Source organism: Mesoplodon bidens, assembly GCF_964165515.1.
Source record: "Mesoplodon bidens genome assembly, chromosome: 8".
Lineage (NCBI taxonomy): Eukaryota > Metazoa > Chordata > Mammalia > Artiodactyla > Ziphiidae > Mesoplodon > Mesoplodon bidens.
In genome coordinates this window covers 27,055,297-27,078,163 of record NC_138165.1, presented here as the reverse complement: position 1 = coordinate 27,078,163, position 22,867 = coordinate 27,055,297, and the positions used below count along the sequence as shown (strand labels likewise).

Here is a 22,867-nt window from a genome sequence, read left to right as displayed (position 1 = left end):
TGATTCAACAATGTTACTTTCAGCTTTCTGGAAGAACATAATTGAGTGAAACTTAGGACACTGAATCAATGACTATTGGGGTTTCTTTGCATCTGTGCCTTTTTCCCATTTTTCCTTTCTCCCACTTAGAGATCTTGAGTTTTGGGGCTAATACTCACCTGCAATTTGTGTTTCCATTGTGTTTCACAGCTGAAAGATTACCCTAGGCCAGTAATTCTCAAACTTTAGTGTTCATGAGAATCACTCTGGTGAGGGATTGTTAAAACACAGATTGCTGACCACATCCCAGAGTCTGAGTCAGTAAATTGAGGAGGGGCCCAAGAATTTGCATCTTTTCCCCATGTGATACTAATTTGCTGGTCTGGGTACCACATTTTGAGAACCAATGCTCTAGACCGGGAGTCGACAAAATTCTTCTCTAAGGGGCAGGTAGTAAATATCTTAGGCTTTGTGAACCATATGTTCTCTGTCACAACTACTCAACTCTGCCACTGTCACTCAGAAGCAGCCATGGCTAATTGTAAGTGAATGAGTGTAGCTATGTTCCAATAAACCTTTATTTATGGGCACTGAAATTTGAATATTGTATAATTTCACGTTACAAAATATGATTTTTTTCAAACATTTATAAATATAAAAATCATTTTTAGGTTGGGGCTATATAAAAATAGGCAGCAGGGCAGATTTGCCCTTTGGGCTGTAGTTTGCCAACCCCTGACATGCAATTATGGCATGTTGGGGATTTTTAAAACTATTGTTTTAATTATAAAAGTAATGCAGGTGAATGTTTTTAAAAGTCAGTCAGTATAGAAGAAAACAGAAGGAATCAGGAAGTCTTCCTCCCCACCCCAGCTGCAATCAGATACCCCAGAAATAACCACTATTGATGAATATCAATTTTCAGAAATTTTATAGGCATATAGAAGCCTGTATAAATGTATAAGTTCTTTTTACATGAGCTTTTTACATAAGCTCCTTTTAATGAACTTTTAATATGTACTGCTCAGCATTTGCCATTTTCCTAACAATATATTGTGACCTCTTTCAATGTCAATACATAGAGATGATTTAGCTTATTCTCTTTAATACCTCTATAGTTTTCTGTTGTATAGATTTACCATAGTATATTTAACCAGTCCCCTACGGATGGACATTTGGATTATTTCCCATTTTTTTTCTACCACAAACAGTGCTACAGTTCATCTTCAAACATCCATCATTGCATACAGTAGAGTCCTAGGAGATGAATTGCTGAGTCAAAGGATGTGTGCACTTAAAATTTTGATAGATATTTCTAAATTCCTGTTGTGGGTACTTTAGGACCCTACATTCGTTTTCTTTCAGGGTTACACCCTACAGTTTTGCTATTTAGTCTTTATCTGACTTGAGCATTCATTACAATGAATTTCAGTATAATGCCTCGCTGCACATGAACTTAACACAGAGTAGTAATCCTATCGAGGGCAAAAAATGCAGCTGGCAATTTGTCCAGGATTCGTGAAAGGAAAATGGCTTTAAAGAACATAAAGCCACCCAAACGGTGCCCTGAATCTAGGGTCATCCTGGACATGGCTGCTTTTAAGGTACCACAGCAGAAATTGCTCTTTTTATAGACCTGGTGTTTAGCAGATGTTTCTATATGTTTTTTACCCATTAGAATAGAGTTTTCCATTGTCAAACATTTATGTAAACATACTATTAGCTAATAAATATGCTTTGCTACTATTGTACTAGAACTCAGAATACCACTGCTTTCCTTTCTATTTGGGGCTTTTTCTTTTTGAGCCAATAAAGGATTATAATAATGATTTAATAGACAACAACGCAACATCTTAAAATGTAGCACTAAGTAGTTTTTTTTTACTTAAGATATGTCTATTTCTGCTTCTAGGTTGTCACAGGATTTTCTCTTCACCACTCAATCATATCTACTTACACAAGCAGTCAAGCAGTCAACAAAGAAGAAATTTCTTTTTCCGGAGACAAAGAGAGATTTCACACAGTATAGTTTTGCCGGCTGCAGTTTCTTCAGCTCATCCAGTCCCTAAGGTACTGTATTGCCTATTATTTGCTGCTTTTTCCAGCCAAGATAAAGGTTAACTGCAGAAGCAATCAAGTGTTTTTGCACCTTTGATTTCTGAGCTGTTTGAATTATAATTTTTAAACTTGGTCTGTGATTTAAAACTGTGGTTTGGGAAGTTTTAACATCCTGCAGTTCTATAATATTCATTTTTTTAAACAAAGCACTGAGCTTATAACTGCTTAATTCACTTAGAATTTAAGTTTCTATCATGAAAATTTCCATATTAAATTTCTATCATGAAGATAAGATTATAGACAATCTGTCCATTTTTCCAAAATGCAGTGTAAAGGAGGTGTGGGGATTGTTTAGGAAGAACGAGAATAGGTGAAAGAAATATAGATTTGTCGCAAAAGTCACCTGCTTTCCTTCTTTTTCTGGGTTTTTTTTTTTTTTTTTTTGCAGTAAACCCACATTAAGTATATCATACTCCCTGAAGGTAAGTGGCCCATTTTTGTGACAAGGGCTGACAAGACAGGCCACCAGAGCCCAGAGTATGTTTCTGGTATTTCCTTAGTAGAAAAGAAAAAAGAAGTCTCCAGAGAGGTGAATGTATTGTTTTAGAATTTCAGTGACAAGCCAACAGCCCTTCTGCCTGTGGTTGTAACCTGGCCAGCTTGCAAAGAGAGAGGAGGCGGGGCTGTGGGAGACCAGGTGTGCTTTGTGGGTGCTGGTGGTAAAGCTGTAGCAGAGAAGATGCTCACCCCGAGCTCGGCTGCTGCAGCCCAAGCAATGGCGTTACTTGTGTCAGAAAGGCCCATCTGAACACAAGAATAAGTGAAGGTCCTTAAATCCTGCATGATGCAGTTCCCAAAGTGCAGAGCCCTAACCTCAGCCCTTCCAGAGATGCTGTGATGTCCATTGAATAGCGTTATCTCTCTCAGCTTCCTGTCCCCAACTGCTCTGTAGCCTTACTGGGTACTGTTCAGCAAAACTTATGTAGCAGTTGCCATAAATAGTTTGTAAAGAGCTGTGCAAAACCTTGGGACTGAAAGGAGCTCTGTGTGTAAGGTAGTATTTATTTTCTGAATACTGCCCATGGATTTAAGTTAGTGGTGGAGAATGTTCTCCAAGGGAGATCAGAGTTGAACATTTTGAGTTTTAGAGGAGGGGGGAGTTTGTTTATTTTTGACAAATGATGGAAGTGTTCAAAGTATTTTTTATGTACTTGGAAAAAAAAAGAAAGGAAAAGGAAAGAGAGCCGTTTCGTTTTGTCCTCTAGTTCCTTCTTAGTTTGGGTACAGTTGCAAAGTGTAAGAGAAGTGCATATGTGATAGGCGTCCGTGAACTTGACAGTCAGCCTTTTACATATATTCATTGGGAGAGGGTGTTGTGAGCTGTCCTTTGCATAAATTTATCTTTGTGTCGAGGAGATGAAAGTGCTCTTAATTAACCATTTGGCAATTGGGAAGCTTGGTGCTATTTGTTATCAATGGCAATAGGCTTCTAACAGGGTTGGAGAAGGAAGAAAACTCCTGTTTGTTTTGACCAGAAGTCTCCTTCAGTCCAGTGTGACTCAAAGCACAGAAAGGTTAACAGACCATCCAGAGGCAGCACTAACAGGCCATGTTAAGTTCAAAAGGGCAGGGGAAGGAACTGGGGGCAGCCTGGAGGGTCTGTTGTGCTGGCTTCAGAGGTCGGTGCTCCGGCAGGAAGGGCAGAGCTCCATGAAGCAGGAGGCTGTGTCCGAAAAAATGATCCCATTGTCATGCACTGGGTTCTGATCTTCGTTTTCAATCCTTTTTCCTCAAGCACATAAAGAAGCCAGACTATGTGACGACAGGCATTGTACCCGACTGGGGAGACAGCATAGAAGTTAAGAATGAAGATCAGATTCAAGGGCTTCGTCAGGCTTGTCAGCTGGCCCGCCATGTCCTCCTCCTGGCCGGGAAGTGTTTAAAGGTGGCGTCTCACCAAGCCTAGAAGACTTACATAAGGGGCAACAAACCCTCTTCCCCTTTTTTCCCTTTCCCTTTAACTCTTCTTTTGTACACATCTAATTTGTTAAAATTAAGTAAAGCCTTGGGATAGGGGAAAGGGATCATATTATTTCTGTGTTTATTCAAGAGATAATTGAAAATACAAATTTGATGTTAGGTAGCAGAATTCTGGAGATACTTTGAGCACAATCGGCCTATCTAAGTTGATCCATGGCAGATGGCTTTGACTTTTCCCCTCTTACTCCTGCCTGTAGTTTCTGCTTTTATTCCCCACATTATTTCCGTGTGCCTGAAGAGTTGCTTTGCCTCATGCTTTGTCTCTTATTTTCTTACATTGGCTCTGCAAAGAAAGACAGACCAGATACACTAAGCTATAGGTAATTCAGCAATGTAATTATGTACAACTATCTTACTACAAGATTTAGGTCTTTTGGAATACTCTGAAACTGAATCTGAATCCTGCTATGTAAGGATCATAAAAGAAAATACTGTAGTTTCCAAAAGGTGGGCAGAATTTAGGAAGTGAGACTCAAAGATGAAGCACTTAGTGTATCATTTGTGTAATAGACTTGTTATAGCAACGCAACTAACCATAATGTGAATATAAAATAACATAAAGAAAACTCTTGAAGAAATACTTTTTAATAAAAGATTTTGTTTTAGAATTTTCCTCATGATTTATGAATTTGTGGAGATAGTCCTCATGTGCCCACAAAACTTGATTTCAGTTTTCTTCTAGTTTGGGAGCAATTGGATACCTTCTAGTAAGGGAAAAATATTTTTTGAAAACACATTGATTTATTTAGGCATGAAAGAAATCAAGATTAGTGAACCTGAGTCTCTACAAAATGTATCAGACTTAGTTTTTTAAATGATGATCCATAACCTTCATGCCATTATGGCGAAACCCATGTAATGTTTCGCTGAGATAAAAAGGTGTGGTTTGACCTACTTTTCAAGCTTTGTCATCTAAATTGAAGATCCTTTTGAGAATTTTATGCTTCCGTTAGCCCAGGGCACTAACCATTGAAGAAGAGGAAGGAATTGCCTCAGAACATATTTTTTAAACCTTCAGGCTAAAAAGGAGTCATGTCATTTAATGACTCACGAGTGATTGAAAGGATCTTAGATTTTAAAATGTCCATTTCTTAATAGTCCATAACACCATCATATACCCAAACAGTTGTCAGAAAGGCACAATAGGATTTTAAGGTTAATCATAATTAATTAAAATGTTGTACCACAAGTTTATCACAGTAAATTTATACAGCCTCATCTGGAAGTGCTGTAGCTATAGGCATAGTCAGTAAATACAGGAAGTGTCTTCAACTGTCGCTCCACAATTTCTTTATTTAATATTTTAGGTTGACATGACAACTGAAGAGATAGATGCTCTTGTTCATCAGGAAATCATCAGTCATGATGCCTATCCCTCACCTCTAGGCTATGGAGGTTTTCCAAAATCTGTTTGTACCTCTGTAAACAACGTGCTTTGTCATGGTATTCCTGACAGGTATTCATTGCTTAATAACATATTGTTCCTTTAGAAACTGAAACATGAAACTAAGATCTATAACATATGTTGAAAGACACTATAGTTTAATTGAAACCTACCTGCAAACTTTTGAAGCTGATTATGGTAGAGCAACAATTTTGAAGTATTTTGCTTCTAAATGGACATAATACCACCATTTAATGTTTGTTAAAGTAATATGTAATACAAAAAAAGTGGTTGTGCATTAAGTATTTCTTTTACCATCTTAGATTTTTAACCATCTACTATTGCTTTGGCTCTTTGTAAAATTAAGGTAACTATTAAGTATATTTTGTTGAGAATAAGTAGATTTTTTACCAGTGGCAATACATGTTCATTTAGGTATTTCTAGTAAAAATTGATGTGACTAACATAAATTAAAGATTAAATATAGTTATTCCATTCATTCCTTCTCCGCTCTGAATTATCATCGCAACTCATTAGGCTTGTGATAGTAGTCATTAGATATTTATTTTTATATTCCTTTTATTGGGATCTGTCTGTCACCATTTTTTTGCCTGTTTATGTTTCAGTCGACCTCTTCAGGATGGAGACATTATCAACATTGATGTCACGGTGAGTAAATCATATAAAAAATAGTCTTTGATCAACTTCAGAATTGCCGGTAGCAACAAGAAGAAGAGTGGATTGAAAATGTGAACTGCACCGATGGAAGTGCTGTTTATTTCTAGACCCAGACACAAGCAGCTGGTTTCCTTTTTTGTCTTTAACTCTGTGTTTATTCCAAGTAAACCCAGGCCTGACTTGAATTTAGGGCTGGAATCAGATGCACTGAGATCAATGTTGGCCTAAGTGAAATGTCAACCCAATCCTGCTATGTGTCATGTTTTTGAGAAGGTGTAATTGTTATTGATCCACTGTGTAGTTAATGCAGAGCCCACAGTACTGGGCAGCTGCTGAAGCTAGATATGTATGAGATGAGCTAACGCGAAGAAAGCCAGCATTTTTCCTTCACTCTGCCAAGATTGATCTTCCTCTTCCTGCTGATTTTGAGTGGGGCCTGTCATTATCTTACTCTGTCATTAGGCGCTACATTGGCCTGTGTGTGTCAGTCTATTTGGACAGCAACTCTTTTGCTAGCAGTGTTCCCTAGATTTATTAAAATCCCTGAAGGTAACGTTGTATTCCATTTCTGGTATAGAGAGCCTTGAACTCAAAGCGTACAAGCAGAGTGCTTTTCTCTCTGAACTTCAGTTTTCACCAAATGGTTAACAGCCTTTCTTTTAAATAACAGCCCCAAGTAATTTAACACAGGAACTTCAAACTGTACAAGCTCTAACCTTTTCTAATTTCCTTAGCCTTTCACTGTTCTCAGACTTGGGTTATTTGTGCTTTGGCAGTTCGTTTTACTAAAAAAATTTGTAATGGTACCTTTGGATTATGGAGATTGTGAATAAATTCTATACATCTGATGATTAATAACTACATTTTAAATAAATAAATAGAAATTAAACATCTGATGAGAACTAGTTGAGATAGCATTCAAGGAGTACAGTTTCTATTAATGAGGAAATATTCTTAATAATAGTGATTTCATATCCAGACCATGAACCTTAGGTGGGAGTGGGAATGTGGTAGAGATTGGCATCCAGTAGTTTAGTTCAGTCCAATTTTTAGTCGTTTAAATTAATTCAGCTTTTTTTCTTCATATCAATTCGTCTTAGGATATAGCCAAATATTCTTTTATTGCTGATGCTCTTTCCTATATCATTTTATCCTACTTAGAATACTTGAACATTTGTTCTACATATATTGTTGCTATCTTTCCAACTCAGAATATGTAGAAGGAAGTATTTTATGAAGTGTACCTGAAATGAAGTATTTTTCATGATGCACTTTTCTTTTGGATTGTACCTGATTTGGGGGCTCTTCATTTATTATCTCACCTAATCACCCCCTAATAAAATATTGCTTCTTTGAATGAAATCAGCATACTCTTCCTTCCTGTTTCCAATGTGTCCAAAGAGAATAGTCCATGCCTTTTCTAAGTTTCCTGAAGACTTTCAATAAACAATTCCATTTTTAACATTAAAATGGTCAAAGTGAAATATTTTCAAGTGTCTAGAAATGTGAAGGGACCAAGAAAACATACAGGTCAGTATCTTAAATTATATTCCTTATGAAATATTTTATTAAGTGAAAGACTCCATTATTAGATCCTATACTTTCATCAGAAAATACTCATTGCATTTTGTAATTGTTTACATTAGTATATATCACAAGAAAATCGACTTCTTTCCCCCTTGAAAGTTGAATGTTTAAAAAAAGATAATGCGATACCCATATTAGTTGCTCAGTAAATATTTGTTAAATAAATGAAGTATAAAACAAGAATAGTTTGTGGGTAAAAACAGTAATTATAGATAACTGCCACAGACTTTCAAAAGTATTATTTCCATATATATTGAATCTTTCAAGTAGTCATTTTACAGGCTAGCAAAAAGTAATATGAAAAGGCAAATAAAGATTTTTTAAAATACATTTTTACTTAAATAGCAACTATACAAACATTTAGAGTTACAATTTTGTTTTAATAATTACTCTTTATTAGTAAATGTTATATACTTGTGTATAAAATCAAAACTTATACTCTCTTGGATTACAAATGGAAATAAATATATAAAACACTGTTTCATTGCAAGGTAATTAAGGTAATTTGATGTAGTAGCGGAAACACTTGATCAGAAGCCAATAATCCATCATATTAACCTGGTTCTACCTCTGTATTCTGCCACTAACCTTAGACAAGTTACTTGTCTGTGCCTCAGTTTCCTGACTTACAAAGTGAGGATAAAATAAAGACCTCCTGCCTCCCTCACAGAGTATATTTTTTAAGCAGAAGAGTATACATATTAATTTGGAATTAAAACAGAAAGCTCAGATAAATCTCTTTTTTATTACAGTTTTGCATTCTATTTCATGAGAAAGAGAAATGTGAAAAATAATTACATAGGACAAGTTTATGCAAAATAGCAAATTCCATGCTATATCAAAGGATCAATATTCAACCAGTCTCCTCTGCCTTCTATAGTTATTACAGTGTTTGGTAATTATTGATTTTTATAATGAATCTGGTGTCTTTCAAGATCCTACAGGGCCTTCTGAGTCATCGAAGACAGATAAAATGCTATTTTCTGTAATTTTATTCTTAAGCCTGTTTTGTTACATTCTGATTCTTTAAAAATCCATGTATAGTGTTTTCTGTCAACATTCTGCTATCTGGGACATTTGATTAAGATTCCACTTCCAGACAGGATTTTTCTATAACATTTTTCATTCCGATATTGAGCCACTTCAGTTCTTGGAACTGAATTCTCCTTCTGTCTGTTATAACACCAACATGTCTGTCTTATTTCTTCTTGCCATTATCTATCACTTCCAAGTGTGGGACTGGTAAATAAAAGGTAAGTATCTTTATGACACTGAAGAAACTTTTCACTGTGTTAAATACTTCTGGATTCTCTAAACATATTGTAGTAATTGTGGGTCAGTGTCTTTGGTCACTATTTCTGCATATATAACTTTGTCTCAGAAATAAAATGAGGACTCAAAATGTTAAAGAACATTGCTAATCCTAATGCTGAAATAGCCATACTAGTCACAAATTTATTTTAAGATTTTGCAATATCATTGCATGTCTTCCTCTTCGTAATTTCTGTAAGGCTATTTCTTCTTTTTTTGTAGGTAAACTTGACAGGAATTCTGGAAGGGTGAAACACATGAATCTACTAAATATATAAATGAATGCAATGTAGACTTTAGGAGAGTAGATTTTTAAACAAGGACATATTTTTAAATTTCTGCCTGTGTTTAGGTTTACTACAATGGCTACCATGGAGACACCTCTGAAACATTTTTGCTGGGCAATGTGGATGAATGTGGTAAAAAGTTAGTGGAGGTTGCCAGGAGGTGTAGAGATGAAGCAATTGCTGCTTGCAGAGCGGGGGCTCCCTTCTCTGTAATTGGAAACACAATCAGGTAAGCCTTACACTGACAAGTAAAGGGAGGGTTGGCAAATGGTACAAAGGTTATTGGTGTCTTGGTATAAGTTGATGACATGTTTTACTATTCAGAACCATCATTTCAGTCTGATATCAGTATGTGAACTGCCAGGCTGCTGTGTTGTTCCCTGAGTTTAAAAAAAAAATTTTTTTTTGAAGTGAATTATATCAAGTCAGCAAAGAAACTTATAGAACCAACAAGCAATATTTTTGTGACTGCTTTAGTTTTAGCTTGACATGTTGGTCTGTAGTGTTCCTATATTCAAAATTACACCAAACGTGGAAGGAGTAACTAAGAAGGGGTAAGTATCCCAACTCTTGGATAGTGAGACAGGAGAAAAGCTAGATTTTATAAAGGCATGAAGTGAAACATATTCCTGTGATAGAAAGACATAAAGCTTTGGCTCAAGCAAGCCTTACCTTTCAAATTGGTGGATTAACAAACAGCCTGAAAAGGTGATCTTCTTTTTTTTTTTTTTTTTTTTTGCTCTGGTTCATTTTTCCTATAAACCATTGTTTACTTTCCACACAGGCTTCTATGCTTGCTTTTTGAGAGTATGTGTATTTTCCGAATTCAAGACTTTTCTTTGTAATCTGTTACCTACTTTAGATCTCTTTTTCTTCCCCATAACTGTTTTGAAGTAGACATACAGAATATGTGTTTTCATTTAACAGTAACATATTTTGTTAAAGATGATCACATCAGTACCTTTTAAAATACTGTTCTCATTAATATGAACCATTGAATACTTCCCATTTGTCTGAAGGATGGAAGGCTTAGTCACCTTGAAAAGATGCTGCGTTTTTTCTTTGTAAGCCTTCAGATACTTTAAGAAAAAAGGCAGTAAAATATCAGTTAAATGTATTTATGGCTTTAAAAATATTGTAACAGTGTCTGAATCAAACTTTAGTAAAATCTCTTTGGGTTATATGCGAGAAGCTTTTATTGAAGACTTTGAACAAAATTGTGTTTTTGACAGTTTTAAATTATAGGCTAACTAGCCTGGGAAAAAAGGATAGTGTCTCTCTGTTCTTTCATAGGAAATGTTGAATCAGACCCCTACTGGGAAAAGAAATTTAATGCATATCTCACTATCTTACTGTCCATGAATATAATAGAAATGAATTCAAAATGCAGTTTTATTTTTGCAAATGGGATGAGTCGATAGATGTACCTCATATTTTTGAACACCTAGGGTTCAACAAATTTACTGGTGGTGCTCTTGCATTTTAACAAAATTTATTCTTCAGTAGAAGGGGGCAGAGAACACTAGATTCTTATTCAAGCATTCTATCGAGCTCTGCATTCATGGCTGTGTCTAAAGGGCATGTCAGCCTTTGATTCTCTCTGAGAGGTAATTATCCTTTTCCTGTCACGGAACAACAAATGATAGCTAACTACAGAGGCACATTTGCAGTAGTCACATTCATCAACTGCAGAAAAAAAAAATTCAATTTAATTGTGCAACACAGCTGCACATGGGCTTTTGAGCATTTCTGTTGTTCTCCCTGTCTCGCTATTCCTCCCTCCAGATCTATTTTTTAAACTTTTTTTCTGGTTATTTTTTCCCCTTTTTTGTCTCTTCTTCCATTTTTACTCTCTGTACTTTCTTGTTAAAGTAATTTTCCTTTGTGGCTCTCATTCTTTTTTCCCCATTGAAGGCTATGAATGTAGAAAATTATCACAATTACTCATATAATTGAGCCTCTTTGTAGCAAGTGCAACTCCAGTAGCCTTTCTCCATCATGAAAATGGTTTCATTATAGGGTTTTTCATATTCTCTGACACCATCTACACAGAGGAACAGGCGTGCAGATGAGACGTACTAGGAACAGGCTAGATCAGTAAGGTCACAGTAGGAATAATTAGCTCTGCTATGGAAAGAGCATCTAGGCCTTTTACTGCTACATAAATGTACTGTCCGTGGCTTTTAGTCACAAAAAAACTTACTAACAAATGGAGCTCCCGCCTACTACTTTGAAAAAAAGATTTGTATCAACACTACAATTTTCCATCATTAAGACTAATAACACAGAGCCTAGTATACATCAAGGGGAATAAAAAGAAAAATCTCACATTCAAGTGGCGGCTGGGTGCTGACCTTTGTTCCCTTTTTTTGTGTACGACTTAACTCTTTACAAAAAAGAGCCACACGCCACACCAACATGCAGGTGAACTCCAGCTAGTACTAGCAAAGCATAGCATTCAGTCGGAAAATCTGATAAATCTCCATGCAGGATAATGCATTTCATTACATATTCACTACATTAATTCTAGCTACATAAAAAAAAAAGAAGAAGAGTAAAATTGAAAGTGACATTGGATTTTAGCTATCTGGATACAAAGGTCAGTTTTCGCAGAGGATGAATTTGCATGTACAAGCTCCTTTGAAAACCAGATCAGTCCCGACAACTGCACTTAGGAAACTATGTGAAAAATAACAGACAATGAACTTTTTCCTTTACCCTAATGCATTTCATTATTTAGATGGTCTATGTCTGCCACTGAGGAGGAAACTGGCCCCAATTCTAACAAATGTTTGTTCTGATGTGTTAAGGCAGTGTTTCTGGACATCTATTATTTCGCCTTTTCTCATTCAGGCAAAATCTCAAGGGAGTAAATAAACAAACAGTCTCCACCTTTAAGCCAGAAATACTCGGAATCATTACAGACCTAAAGTTGACAAACATCCTTCAACTCAGCCTTGTTTATTTTTAGATACTCACCATCTTTTGCATAGCCTCCCTCTACTGATACACCATGAAAAGAACATTCAAGCATCTTTCAGTAGTATTATGTCACCAAAAACCTGGTGATCTTTATAGGAAATTTTGAAATTTTCTGAAACCTAAAGGATAGGATGGTATCTCTGAAGAAGTATTGGCTAAAAGACTTTAATGAAAAGAGTTCTCTCTGTGCCCTTCTGCTTCGTGAGGGATAGCTAGTGATCTTTAGGTTACAGTGTTATTATACTCACTGTACTTGCATTTGCTTTAAAATATTTCTAAATCTGTACTTTTGCAATTACCTCTAGATGATATGAGCTGTGCATATGAAGATATTGTGAATGTGTAGATTTATGCATCACAAATATGTGACAGTTCAATCAAAAATAATTTAAACTTATACTTGTAAATGTCATGATGAAAGTATCAATGAATGGTTTTTAATGTTTAATTCATAAGTATATGTTTTGATATTAATTTAGAAGAATATAAAGCAGATTTTTAAAAATCTCTTTCTATTAGATTATGCACATTTAAACAATAAGTGGCTCAGGCAAAATAAGTCATTTTAATGTCATCTGTGATGGATTTTTCTTGACAGCTACTGTAAATTACAATTACACTGCTTCTCTCTGCACATGAAAGTAAGCATTGCAATAAATTATCTTTTATTTCAATCCATCATGTCTGCTTTTCAGAAACAGAAAACCTCAAATAAAAGTTCAGCACTATTGTAAGAAAAATACAGTAATTTGTGATCCAGTTTGAAACAAAAAAATGTACCACTCTTTTAGAAAACAGTTGTTGGCTTTCAAAAATATTACTAATTGTACTTAAACATTCCTTGTCATTAAAGGGAATCCTTGGATTTGTGCATTCCTGCATTCAAAACTACTGCTTAAAATAAAAATCTGGAAAGATTAAAGTAAAATTCCATAACTTAGAAAATCAGGTGCCATTTGAGATCCTTTAATTAGATATGTGACCATTTGGAAATCAGTGCTGTTTATAGAGTTCATGAGAAAATGGTAATAAAACAATTTTCATGTGCATTTTTATTTCTTTAGAAGAGTATGTACTTAAATATAGTACTCCTCTGCCCTCTTGGAGAATGTATTTTTAGTCATAAAATGTAGTTTAAGTGTATCAAGAATTTTAATTTATCTAGACAAAACTTCAATTGAGGAAAACTATCTCATGAAAGGGAATTAAATTAAGAAAATGATCACAAGATGAAATTCCTTTAGAGAGATTTTCCTTTCAACTCTAAACTGTACCTGAAACATGAACTGTAATAATACAGTATAATTTTCAGGTAAGTTCATAAACTACTTTTATACATCTCCTTCCTCCTTTCCCCTCCTCTCATCCCCAAATATTCCATCTGAAGGGCTTCAAATCATAGATGTACTCAGGCTCAGGTGAGTGGCTGTCTTAGAAAATTTTTAATTAGAGAAAATCAGAACAGAAGAGCTAATACCAGGAGCGTTCTTTTGGTAGATTTTAACAAAAAAGGCAGATTTCATCTGTGAAATGTCCAAGGCAGGAAGACCCTCATGCTCAGAAATGGGTCATGACCCTCAATGGCTGGTGTTGGGGAGCAGTTGTATACTTCTTGGGCACCCCTGCCCACCCAGCAGCTTCCATTTTCCCCAACACACCAGTCAAGAGAAGCACGTGTACTCCACTTTCCCATGCCACAGCTAGGGATCCTAGCCACTTGATTCCATGTTAGAGTGGAATTTGCTACTACAAATTGCTTGGATTGCCTCCGCAAAGTTAGATTTAGACACTAGAATCAAGTAAATAATCTTGTGCTTCCCTTATATTCCAAAATAGAAGAACAGTATATGGTAGAATAGTAGAAGGGGTACACTTTTCAACAGTAATTAGAAATATTAATGAAATTTTATTCCATTCAGTCCCAGGAAGTATGTGTTAAAAAGCTAACTACCAATCCAAAAGGAAAATACCCTAAAAAGCAGACAGGCGTGTTTACTTAGTTCCTGAGAATCAAGCACTGAGATGGGTGCTCAACCAAGGAACTGAGGGAAATTTGTCCTGTTCTTTTCCTCTTTCCACACAGCTGTGAAATCCTTTGTATCCATGACACATACATTCTATGATCCTCCTATAACCAGAAGTTCCAGCAGGATCCAGGCAGTAAATTGTTGTAGAATGCACTCAGATATCTTTAGCCACCTAGTAATTGCACAGCTTCTTTTATGAAGAGGAGTGAGAGTTATGGGGGTGGGGAGGGACCCCAGGTGTTTTTTCACAGTGAGCTTTCTTCCTCTCCTCTCATCGGAAATTAAAATGAAGATTGCCATTGTAACACACATTTATGACGTAGCTGTGAAGCCTGCCAATCAGAGCCTTAAAAAAGAACAAAAACAAAAACAAAAACTAGTTTGGTTATTTTAAGAAAAGAAAATAGAACAGTTTATAATGAATCCTCTTAGAATTATTGAGGTTTGTTGGGACATAGATAACATAATTTACAAGTTTAGATAGAACCTATTCTTGTAAAAAAAAATACTAGATCAGTTTATCTTACTAAATAATCTCTCTTCCACCCTCTATCCACCCTCCATCCTGAGTTTCTATTCAGAAATTGTGTGGTACAAATAGGAACATCTTGGAAAAGTTGTAATACCTCCTGTCCAAAGTGCAAAGACACACAGAAATAAGTATAACCATAAAGAACAACTTAAGAGATAAAAGCATTCACTTAACCATTCCTCTCAACACATGCATAGCTCACCTATTTCTGCACTGTTACATGGAAATTAAATCTGAATGAGAGGCTGCCCACCTGCTATTTATAGTGACATCCTGGCCTAAGTGAAGACATTTTACAGGTCTGGAGATGAATGTTAAAAATGTATACAGAAAAGTATATTGACAGGAATGCTCATAAAGGTGCTGGCTAAACGCCTTTGAGTTCATGTTAAACTAAACCGAAGGGCTGTTGGAACCTCTAGTTTGGGATCTAAGAACTTTGGTTTTGTTAAGAATTTAAACAGTGGGCCTGTAAATCCCAATCCATTATTATGGCTAGGGTTAAGGCACTTTGCCCTTCATCCACATGAAAATATAGATTGTTAATGATATGTATGTTCTTGTCTTTCTGGTGCTCCCAGAAATGAACATGTTCACCTGATTGCGAAAACGACTTCTTAACCTTGTAGGTGAAGATTTTAGGGTTGGATTGTAAGATTTCACTTATATGGGATAGATGGAACCCAAAAGATTTGCATGTAGAAGTAACTAATGAAGCACTAAGAATTAGGAATCACAATACTAGCTTCACTTAAGCATCGTAGCGATTAAAAAGCATTTTTAATGAATTTTGTTAATGGTGTAAGTCTTTAGTAGAAATCCTAAATAATCACAAAGTTTTGGAGTGTTTCAAGGATACTGACAAAGTAGATGTGACCTTTTGTGTGAGCGTGTCTGTTTGTAAAATGTTTAATGTTCTGAAATAGACCAGAATAAGGGAATTATAGAAGTAGGAAGTCACATTTCAGATTGTAATTTTTTTGTTTGGTTCCCAAATCAGCGGTAATTTGCACAGCCTTTTTGTGAAACTCCATACAAATCAGGCAGATTTTTATGACCTGCATTACCTGTACATGTATCTTGGTTATATTGAGCTATATATATGTGCATGCACACTCATCATCTAAAAGTGGCCTTGTTTGAATGCTGTACTAATGCTTCCCTGGTGGCGCAGTGGTTGAGAGTCCGCCTGCCGATCCAGGGGACTTGGGTTCGTGCCCCAGTCCGGGAAGATCCCACATGCCGTGGAGCGGCTGGGCCTGTGAGCCATGGCCACTGAGCCTATGGCGTCTGGAGCCTGTGCTCCGCAGTGGGGGAGGCCACAAAAGTGAGAGGCCCGCGTACCGCAAAAATAATAATAATAATAATAATAATAAAGTAAATGAAGCAAATTACTGTGTTAGATACATACTTTTTTTTCTTCATTTATCCAGAGGGAGTTGTTACAAGCTGTGACAAAATTTAGAAATTTTCCAGGATAATGAAAACAAGTTGTTACCATCCGACTCTAAATATAACTTATTTTTTTCTTTTTCAGAGAATATTTTGAAGTGACTTTGTCTTATCTGTGTATGCATTTAAAATGATCCAATTTAATTAAGTATTTTGTTTGGTTACTTTTAAAGCCAGATAACTCATCAGAATGGTTTGCAAGTCTGTCCACATTTTGTGGGACATGGGATAGGATCTTACTTTCATGGACATCCAGAAATTTGGCATCATGGTAAGAAAGTTAGTTTGGGAGCTGTTTATTGAATGTAATCAGGATAAAGCAGTTTTGCTCCTGAATCCCTTGCTGCAATTTTGAATCCACATTGTCATCCTTTCCTATGAGTGTGTGGGTGGGAATGGGGGGGGGTCCTACCTAATCGTAACCAGCACATTACTATGTTATTGAATTAGAGCCCAGCCGTTTCAGTCCCAAAATAAGGTTTGTTTTGCTTTTTGTCTCCTGAAGGGTGATGGCTGGAAGGCACAAGGGATATTTGCCTAGAAAAAGTTACTGAAAACAAAACGCCACAGCATCAATGTCCCAGCAGCATGCACATATGACTGTTTTCTGTTTTTCTTTTTCTGCCCCCTTCTCAAACCGCTGACTGTTGTGGTTAAACTTCATTACATCCTACACAGCGTTGACAGCTGATGTATTTAGCAGCGTGTACTCTTAGTGATTTCTAGATTATACCCACCCTGTGTTCTTTCCCCAGAATCTCCTGTTTTTCACTGCCTGGATGTGTACCCTACAGTGAGAAAGCAAGGGTGGGCCAGAAAGGGTGGGGTATTTGGGTTAGGGTAGGAAGCAGTTCTATGGAGTGCCCCCAAGGGGGGTGCATAGCTGGACAGGGACCAAAGGAAAGTTGGTCCTAGAGCCTTGACCTGTGTGCTTGTGGTGGGAGCAGCCCCTGGAGGAACTACTGGCTGGAATCCACCCCCTGGAAGATCCCTAGAGACTCAGCAGGTCAGAACTCCCTTTGGGCCAAAGAGCTCCACCAGTGGCAGCTCATAAGAGGCCCAGGCTGGAGTGCAGAAAGGGCCTCTTAGTCATGTGCCTACCCAGCGCCAACACCTGGAAATATTTCAAGTCACCCCTGTTCTTGCCTCCTACCAACCTGCCTTCCCTTTGACTCAGCTCCCAAGATGTCTTACTCTTTGGGTTGGAGGTGTGGAGGGCAAGGTCCAGGACCCAGCGAAGCCAGGAGACCTCAGAGCAAGTGGCCAGGGGACAGTGGAGAGGGGGAGCCCAACAGGTGTCTCAAGCACCCAGGCTGCTTTTGCTCAGCCTTGGTGCACCCTTCCTGGGGGCCCTGACCCCAAGCTCAGAAAATGCAAAGGCTGAGGCCTAGGAGCCCTGTGCTTATTAACCCATGGGTGGTAGCTACCACCCAGGATTCTAGAAACCTCCACCCTTTCTTCCTAAAATAAAAAATAAATAAGATAACCATGTTTGTTGAGTAGCCTAACCCCCCTAATTCCGTTTCTCTCTGGCCTCTCCATTTCCCATTCCCGCTCCCCACACCCATTGTTTTCTGTTTTTGTTTTTGTTTTACAGCGAATGACAGCGATCTACGCATGGAGGAAGGCATGGCATTCACCGTAGGTCAGTGCTGAGCTCCTTTTCAGAGAGCAGTGGATCCCTCGCGGAAGCAGCGGCGCTGGCCTAGGCCAGGCAGTCCAGTTGAAGGACTAATAAAGCCAATCAGCATAATTAAATAATTCAGATGCATAGCAAATCTGATTAAATAATATCCTCGAGCCCCATCTTCCTAAATCAGATACTTACCAACACATTTAGGAGACGGCAGCCGTCCAACCTTTAATTCTGTTACCAGTGTAATGTGGTGGTTGGGTTTTTCGTGTTGTTTTTTGGGGTGTTTTTGTTTTCGTGTTTCATTAACACCCAGTAACTAGAGGCATTTATGTCTGTTGCTCCCTGTCAGCTAGTGACATACTCTCTGGTAACCCATTCCTGGCTGATCATGTGATTGGTGTCACCACCAAATTCCAATCACCTAAGACCCTGAAGGCATCATATTTCTGACTGTGGGGCTTAATGGAGAAGCAATTAGAGTGAAATAAGAAAATTGTTATTTGCTGATTAATGAACATTTTGAGCATCTTTTAAAAATTCAAATATTTTAAAAAAACTGACTGGTATTCATAAGAGGGACTGGTGTTTGGGTGGTTATTATCCACAGGGTCCTAATTAAGGCTTGATTAAAATGCCCTTTTTTCCTCTAAAAAAAATTACGAACTAGGCAACTTCAAAACATTTTTGAATGCCATAGCGTTTCCTCTTCCTACTGTTTGGTTTGTAGCATACTATGTAAGCAACATCAATTATCAGCGCTTGCGAGATGACAACATGAACCCGTGGGGGGAAGCACTTGCAGGGAGGGGGGAGAACCTTTTTATTCTCTTTTTTGATAATCAGCCGAAACAATGTTTAACAAGGATCTGATTAGATCACTGCAGTAAATATTTTCCCTCTTACAGAGCCAATTATAACCGAGGGATCCCCTGAATTTAAAGTGCTGGAGGATGCATGGACTGTGGTCTCCTTGGACAATCGAAGGTGTTTGCTTTCTGCCCGGCTTCTTTTAAATTGTGTAGAAAGGGAAGGTTCGTCCGACGACGCGGGCGAGCTGCTCCTCCCTGCCCCGCAGGCGCTTGAGCGCTTGCTGATCGCTGCCTTGTGTGTTTCAGGTCGGCCCAGTTCGAGCACACAGTTCTCATCACGTCGGGGGGCTCGCAGATCCTGACCAAACTGCCCCACGAGGCCTGAGGAGCCACCCAAAGGTCGCAGAGACCCGGCGCCTTTTTTCTTAAATTGCTGAAATCCAGCTGGAGAACTTTGAGAAGAAACAGGCTAACGGCAGGTCTCACAGTAACCTACCTAGCACCTAGTAGCGCCTTGGGAAAACGCGGTGGGGATTGGTGGCCGTTGAGAGCTCAGATCCGAGGCCCCGATGTGGCCGTGCGGCTTCGGAAAGACGGGTCCTGGCGCCGGGCTCTGCTTCCCAACGCGGGAAACGCATCTGGAAGGGAGTGGGGACGCCCTCATTTGGAAGACGAGGGATTCCTAGAAATGCATAGCTTTCTCTTTCCCGTGTCTTGACTGCCCGAATAAAAAGCTTTCACCTCCTAAAACCGCTGTGTCTTGTGCTCCTTCGTCTCTGACGTTTACTAAGGGAAGAGGGTAGGTGGTTAATTTTTGAGTCTCTGAACTTTGCACACACGAGCGCAGAAAGAAAAGCCCGAGCCTAGCTGTTAGGAATTTTTGTAAAGTCTCTTTCCCCCTTTTGGACCCCCCCGCATTGGCCAGCCCTGAGGGAGCTCGCTGGGGCCAGCTGCCCCCAGCCTTTCCGGTTCTTTCCCCTTCATAGCTGCTTCGCGATGAAAAGATTAGCCCGCCAGTGGAGGAGTTAGCTACAAATATTTCCTTGCCTCTGGACCCTGGGCCTGGCCCTTCCGCAGGGGTTATCACTCCCCAGACTTGACTTTCCTGGTCCCCTGCGGCTCCTCTTCCCTGGCCTTCAACCCGCCCCGCGCGCCCATCCCAAAGGTTAAATTTGAGAGACCCTCCCTCCGACACACAAAGGCAAGCTAGACCGTTTGTCGCCCTAGGAATTGGAGCATCGGTCCCACCTGCCCAGATGGGAGCAGTGTCTGGCGGGTCCCCTCCCTAAATTGATCTCTTCCAATACTGGCCCCCTTCAGACCCGCGCTAATGCGCTGGAGACCCAGAGCATCCCTGCAAGAGGAGTCACGGGAACTTTTGACGGCAAGGGCCTAGTTTAGTCGGAATTGGAGCTGGCGAGTTTAACCCTGATTCAGCCTGCCAGCAGCTCCACCTGCTTCAGAAGCAGAAAATCCAAGGACCCACGTTCTGCGTCTCCCAAGGCCCATTACCGCCCTGAGTACCCTGCCTTTCTTAGCGCTCGCTCCTCAGGACCTCTTCACACCTGGGCTCAGAGGTGGAAAGGGCTGGGCTTCTAACAAGCCATGTAGGAAGTAGTCTCCCCGGTCATGGTTTTAAGGTGTCCGGTCCGTCAGTGCCTGTGCTAACTCTTGTTTCTACTGAAGCGGGTTTTACAAAGCTGCCATCCACTAAATACAGACTGGGCTCAGCTCCAGACCACCAAAGAGGTGTGGACACCTGTCATTGCCATGACAGGTGGCCTCTGTGATAGGACTGGAGAGCCAGCTCGTCTATGTGACACTCAGAGTGTGGGAAAAGTTATAGGAAACTGAGGCCAACGAGCGTGCTTGGAAAAGTGGCTAGTTTGAGCTTTTCCCTGAACTCGGTTCTCATGGGCATCCTGCAACCCTTCCAGCTCCCTTTCTCTGCGTCCAGGGATGTAGAATTTGGACAGAGGGGACTCCGATTCTAGTGGATCTGAGAGCTGGAAAAGATGAGGGAGGGGTTGAAGATTTACAAGATCCACAGGAAAACTTTAGGGTGCCGGGGAGTTGGCCAAGAAAAGGCCTAGAGACTGAGGCTGCTGCCCCAGAACAACCTGAATTTTCTAGAGAGGAACAAGGCCCAGATGGCCTTGGGAGAGTTTTGCCAGAGAATGACTTCACTTCTCTCCTAGATTAGTCGGATTGCAGCGATTAGCCAGTATCTTATCTACGGATCCGTTTACCCGGAGATTCCCCAAGAATAATTTCATTAGGACCACAGAGTTTTACCAGCCACTGGGATAACACGCTGCTTGTGCAGTAATTTTTCCGAGGTGGGGGTATTTATGGGACAGGTTTATAATCCTACTTATTAAAGTGACTAAACTCAAGTTTAAATATGATATGTATATATGTATATATACTAGCACCAGCCAATCGTCAGCAGCTCCGTAGGAAACAAACTTGAATTAGAATGAACTCCGTTTAACATGCTTTGAAGTTGAAATTTGGAAGCAGATTTTAAAATATCTTGTCCATGTCCCCACCCCCAATCCCGCCAACTCAACTGGCCCCAAACCTCACCCCGGGTTGCAGGGATTCCAGCCACGCGTGACTACTGCTAATACCACAAGGCGCCCGGTCCTGTGGTGTCTCCTACAGGTCCTACTCGGAAACCGGGGCTCTCAGGATAAATGAGAGAGTTTTGTTGCCTCTCTGAGTTGGGACAGGCGAAGATCTAAGCAAGCCAGTGTTTCAGAACAGGTGTCGCCTTAGCGGTGAGGGTTGGGAGAGATCCACCCTGGGCTCTTAGAATAGAGATAAGATCACACATGGAGAAGCTAGTCAAGGAAGGGAGTCTCAGCACCTGAGGGCCCCGGCTCAGCCACCCCTCCCCGAACCTGCTTCTCTGGGGCTAAGAAATAATTCCGGAGTGTAGACACTCCCTCGCCCAGATATAATTCATTTTAAAAATAACCCAGGCTCCGAAACCGTTTCCCGTGCGGGGCCTTTGTTCCCTGGAGCCGGCCCCGTCCCCTGCGCTGCGGAAGACTTGGATTCTCCCCCTCCAGAAGTGAACGGCAAAGAGCCCTGTAGACCGTCGCGACCTGTGGCCGCCTCTCTCCCTTTCCCCCACCCTGCAGTTCTCTGGAATAAACTGGCCCAGGGCAGCCTAGCCGTCGGGTTTCCTCACGCCATGCCCTGAGCACCCGGAATCGCCAGCCTTGTTTCACTCCGTCCCAATCCCTACCCCGTGCCAGCTGCGGCGATCACTTACGTGGGCAGGGCCCATGAGGAGCGCGGGAGACCAGGGGCCCGGGCGACATCAGCTGCGGTGCAGGGCGCACCGCACTCCGCACCCCAAAACAGGCGCTAGGAAAGAGCAGTTAAAATCACAAGTGCAACACGGAAATCAAGAGGAGTGGAACGGCTCCAGGAGTTGTCTGGTGGCGGAGTCATTAGCTGGTTGTTGCTACAAAGCCTCACGGTGTGCTTCGGCGATTAAGGGCGGGGGGGGGGGGTGGGGAAGAAAAAAGAAAAAGAAAGAAAGAAGGAAAAATCTTTTAAAACGTTGGCAAACCCGCTATTGGTTTGGAGGATTGGTTGTTTCGTTTTGCTTGGCTTTTATTTTTTGCTCCAACCACGCTGCCTGAAATATCTCTGCCCCCCAATATCTTTCCCTTAAACCAAAGGAGAGGAATTCCCCCGGGCAGCAGCTGCTGCTACAGAAGTTAAAAGAGAGAAGCCCCTTCCACTAATATCTGTAACGACAGCACCGATGTAATTTGTTTTGAATGTTCATTTTTATTGGTGTTCCCTCTGCCAAAATGTGCTTGATTACAGAGGTTTGTCCTGTGATCACTGCGCACTCTAGAAAGGGGAAGGTGCCTGGGCGAAGGTTCAGCTCAGGCCAGATCAAACCCTGGGCTGTTTAAGGCTGAAAGGCTGCATGTTGCTATTAGTGTTAAATATATGGCTAATTATGCGTATGAAAATTAAACATCAGTGTTATGCTAATGGGGCGCCTTCAGCTGCGGATCCGAGCACTTGAGACTAGCATTTAATCAAATGAATCAGTAACTAATACATCTGCACGTGT

General features: G+C 39.8%; 1 protein-coding gene across 8 annotated transcripts in view; it reads left to right on the top strand.

The window, feature by feature from the left end:
- Window positions 1-19,529, top strand: part of METAP1D (methionyl aminopeptidase type 1D, mitochondrial) — an 80,473-nt gene extending 60,944 nt beyond the window's left edge. For 4 of the 8 annotated variants that reach the window (XM_081241577.1, XM_081241576.1, XM_081241574.1 and 1 more), the window contains 9 exons: window positions 1,892-2,049; window positions 3,833-3,982; window positions 5,385-5,533; window positions 6,088-6,130; window positions 9,390-9,553; window positions 16,491-16,588; window positions 17,915-17,962; window positions 18,859-18,937; window positions 19,069-19,528. In XM_081241577.1, the coding sequence (XP_081097703.1) occupies window positions 1,892-2,049; window positions 3,833-3,982; window positions 5,385-5,533; window positions 6,088-6,130; window positions 9,390-9,553; window positions 16,491-16,588; window positions 17,915-17,962; window positions 18,859-18,937; window positions 19,069-19,147 (968 nt within the window). In that variant the 3' untranslated portion in view covers window positions 19,148-19,528. Of the gene's footprint in view, window positions 1-1,091; window positions 1,268-1,891; window positions 2,050-3,832; window positions 3,983-4,096; window positions 4,398-5,384; window positions 5,534-6,087; window positions 6,131-9,389; window positions 9,554-16,490; window positions 16,589-17,914; window positions 17,963-18,858; window positions 18,938-19,068 lie in introns of those variants that run through there. The other 4 variants (XM_081241581.1, XM_081241578.1, XM_081241579.1 and 1 more) reach the window with 4 other exon arrangements.
- Window positions 19,530-22,867: the final 3,338 nt, after the last annotated feature.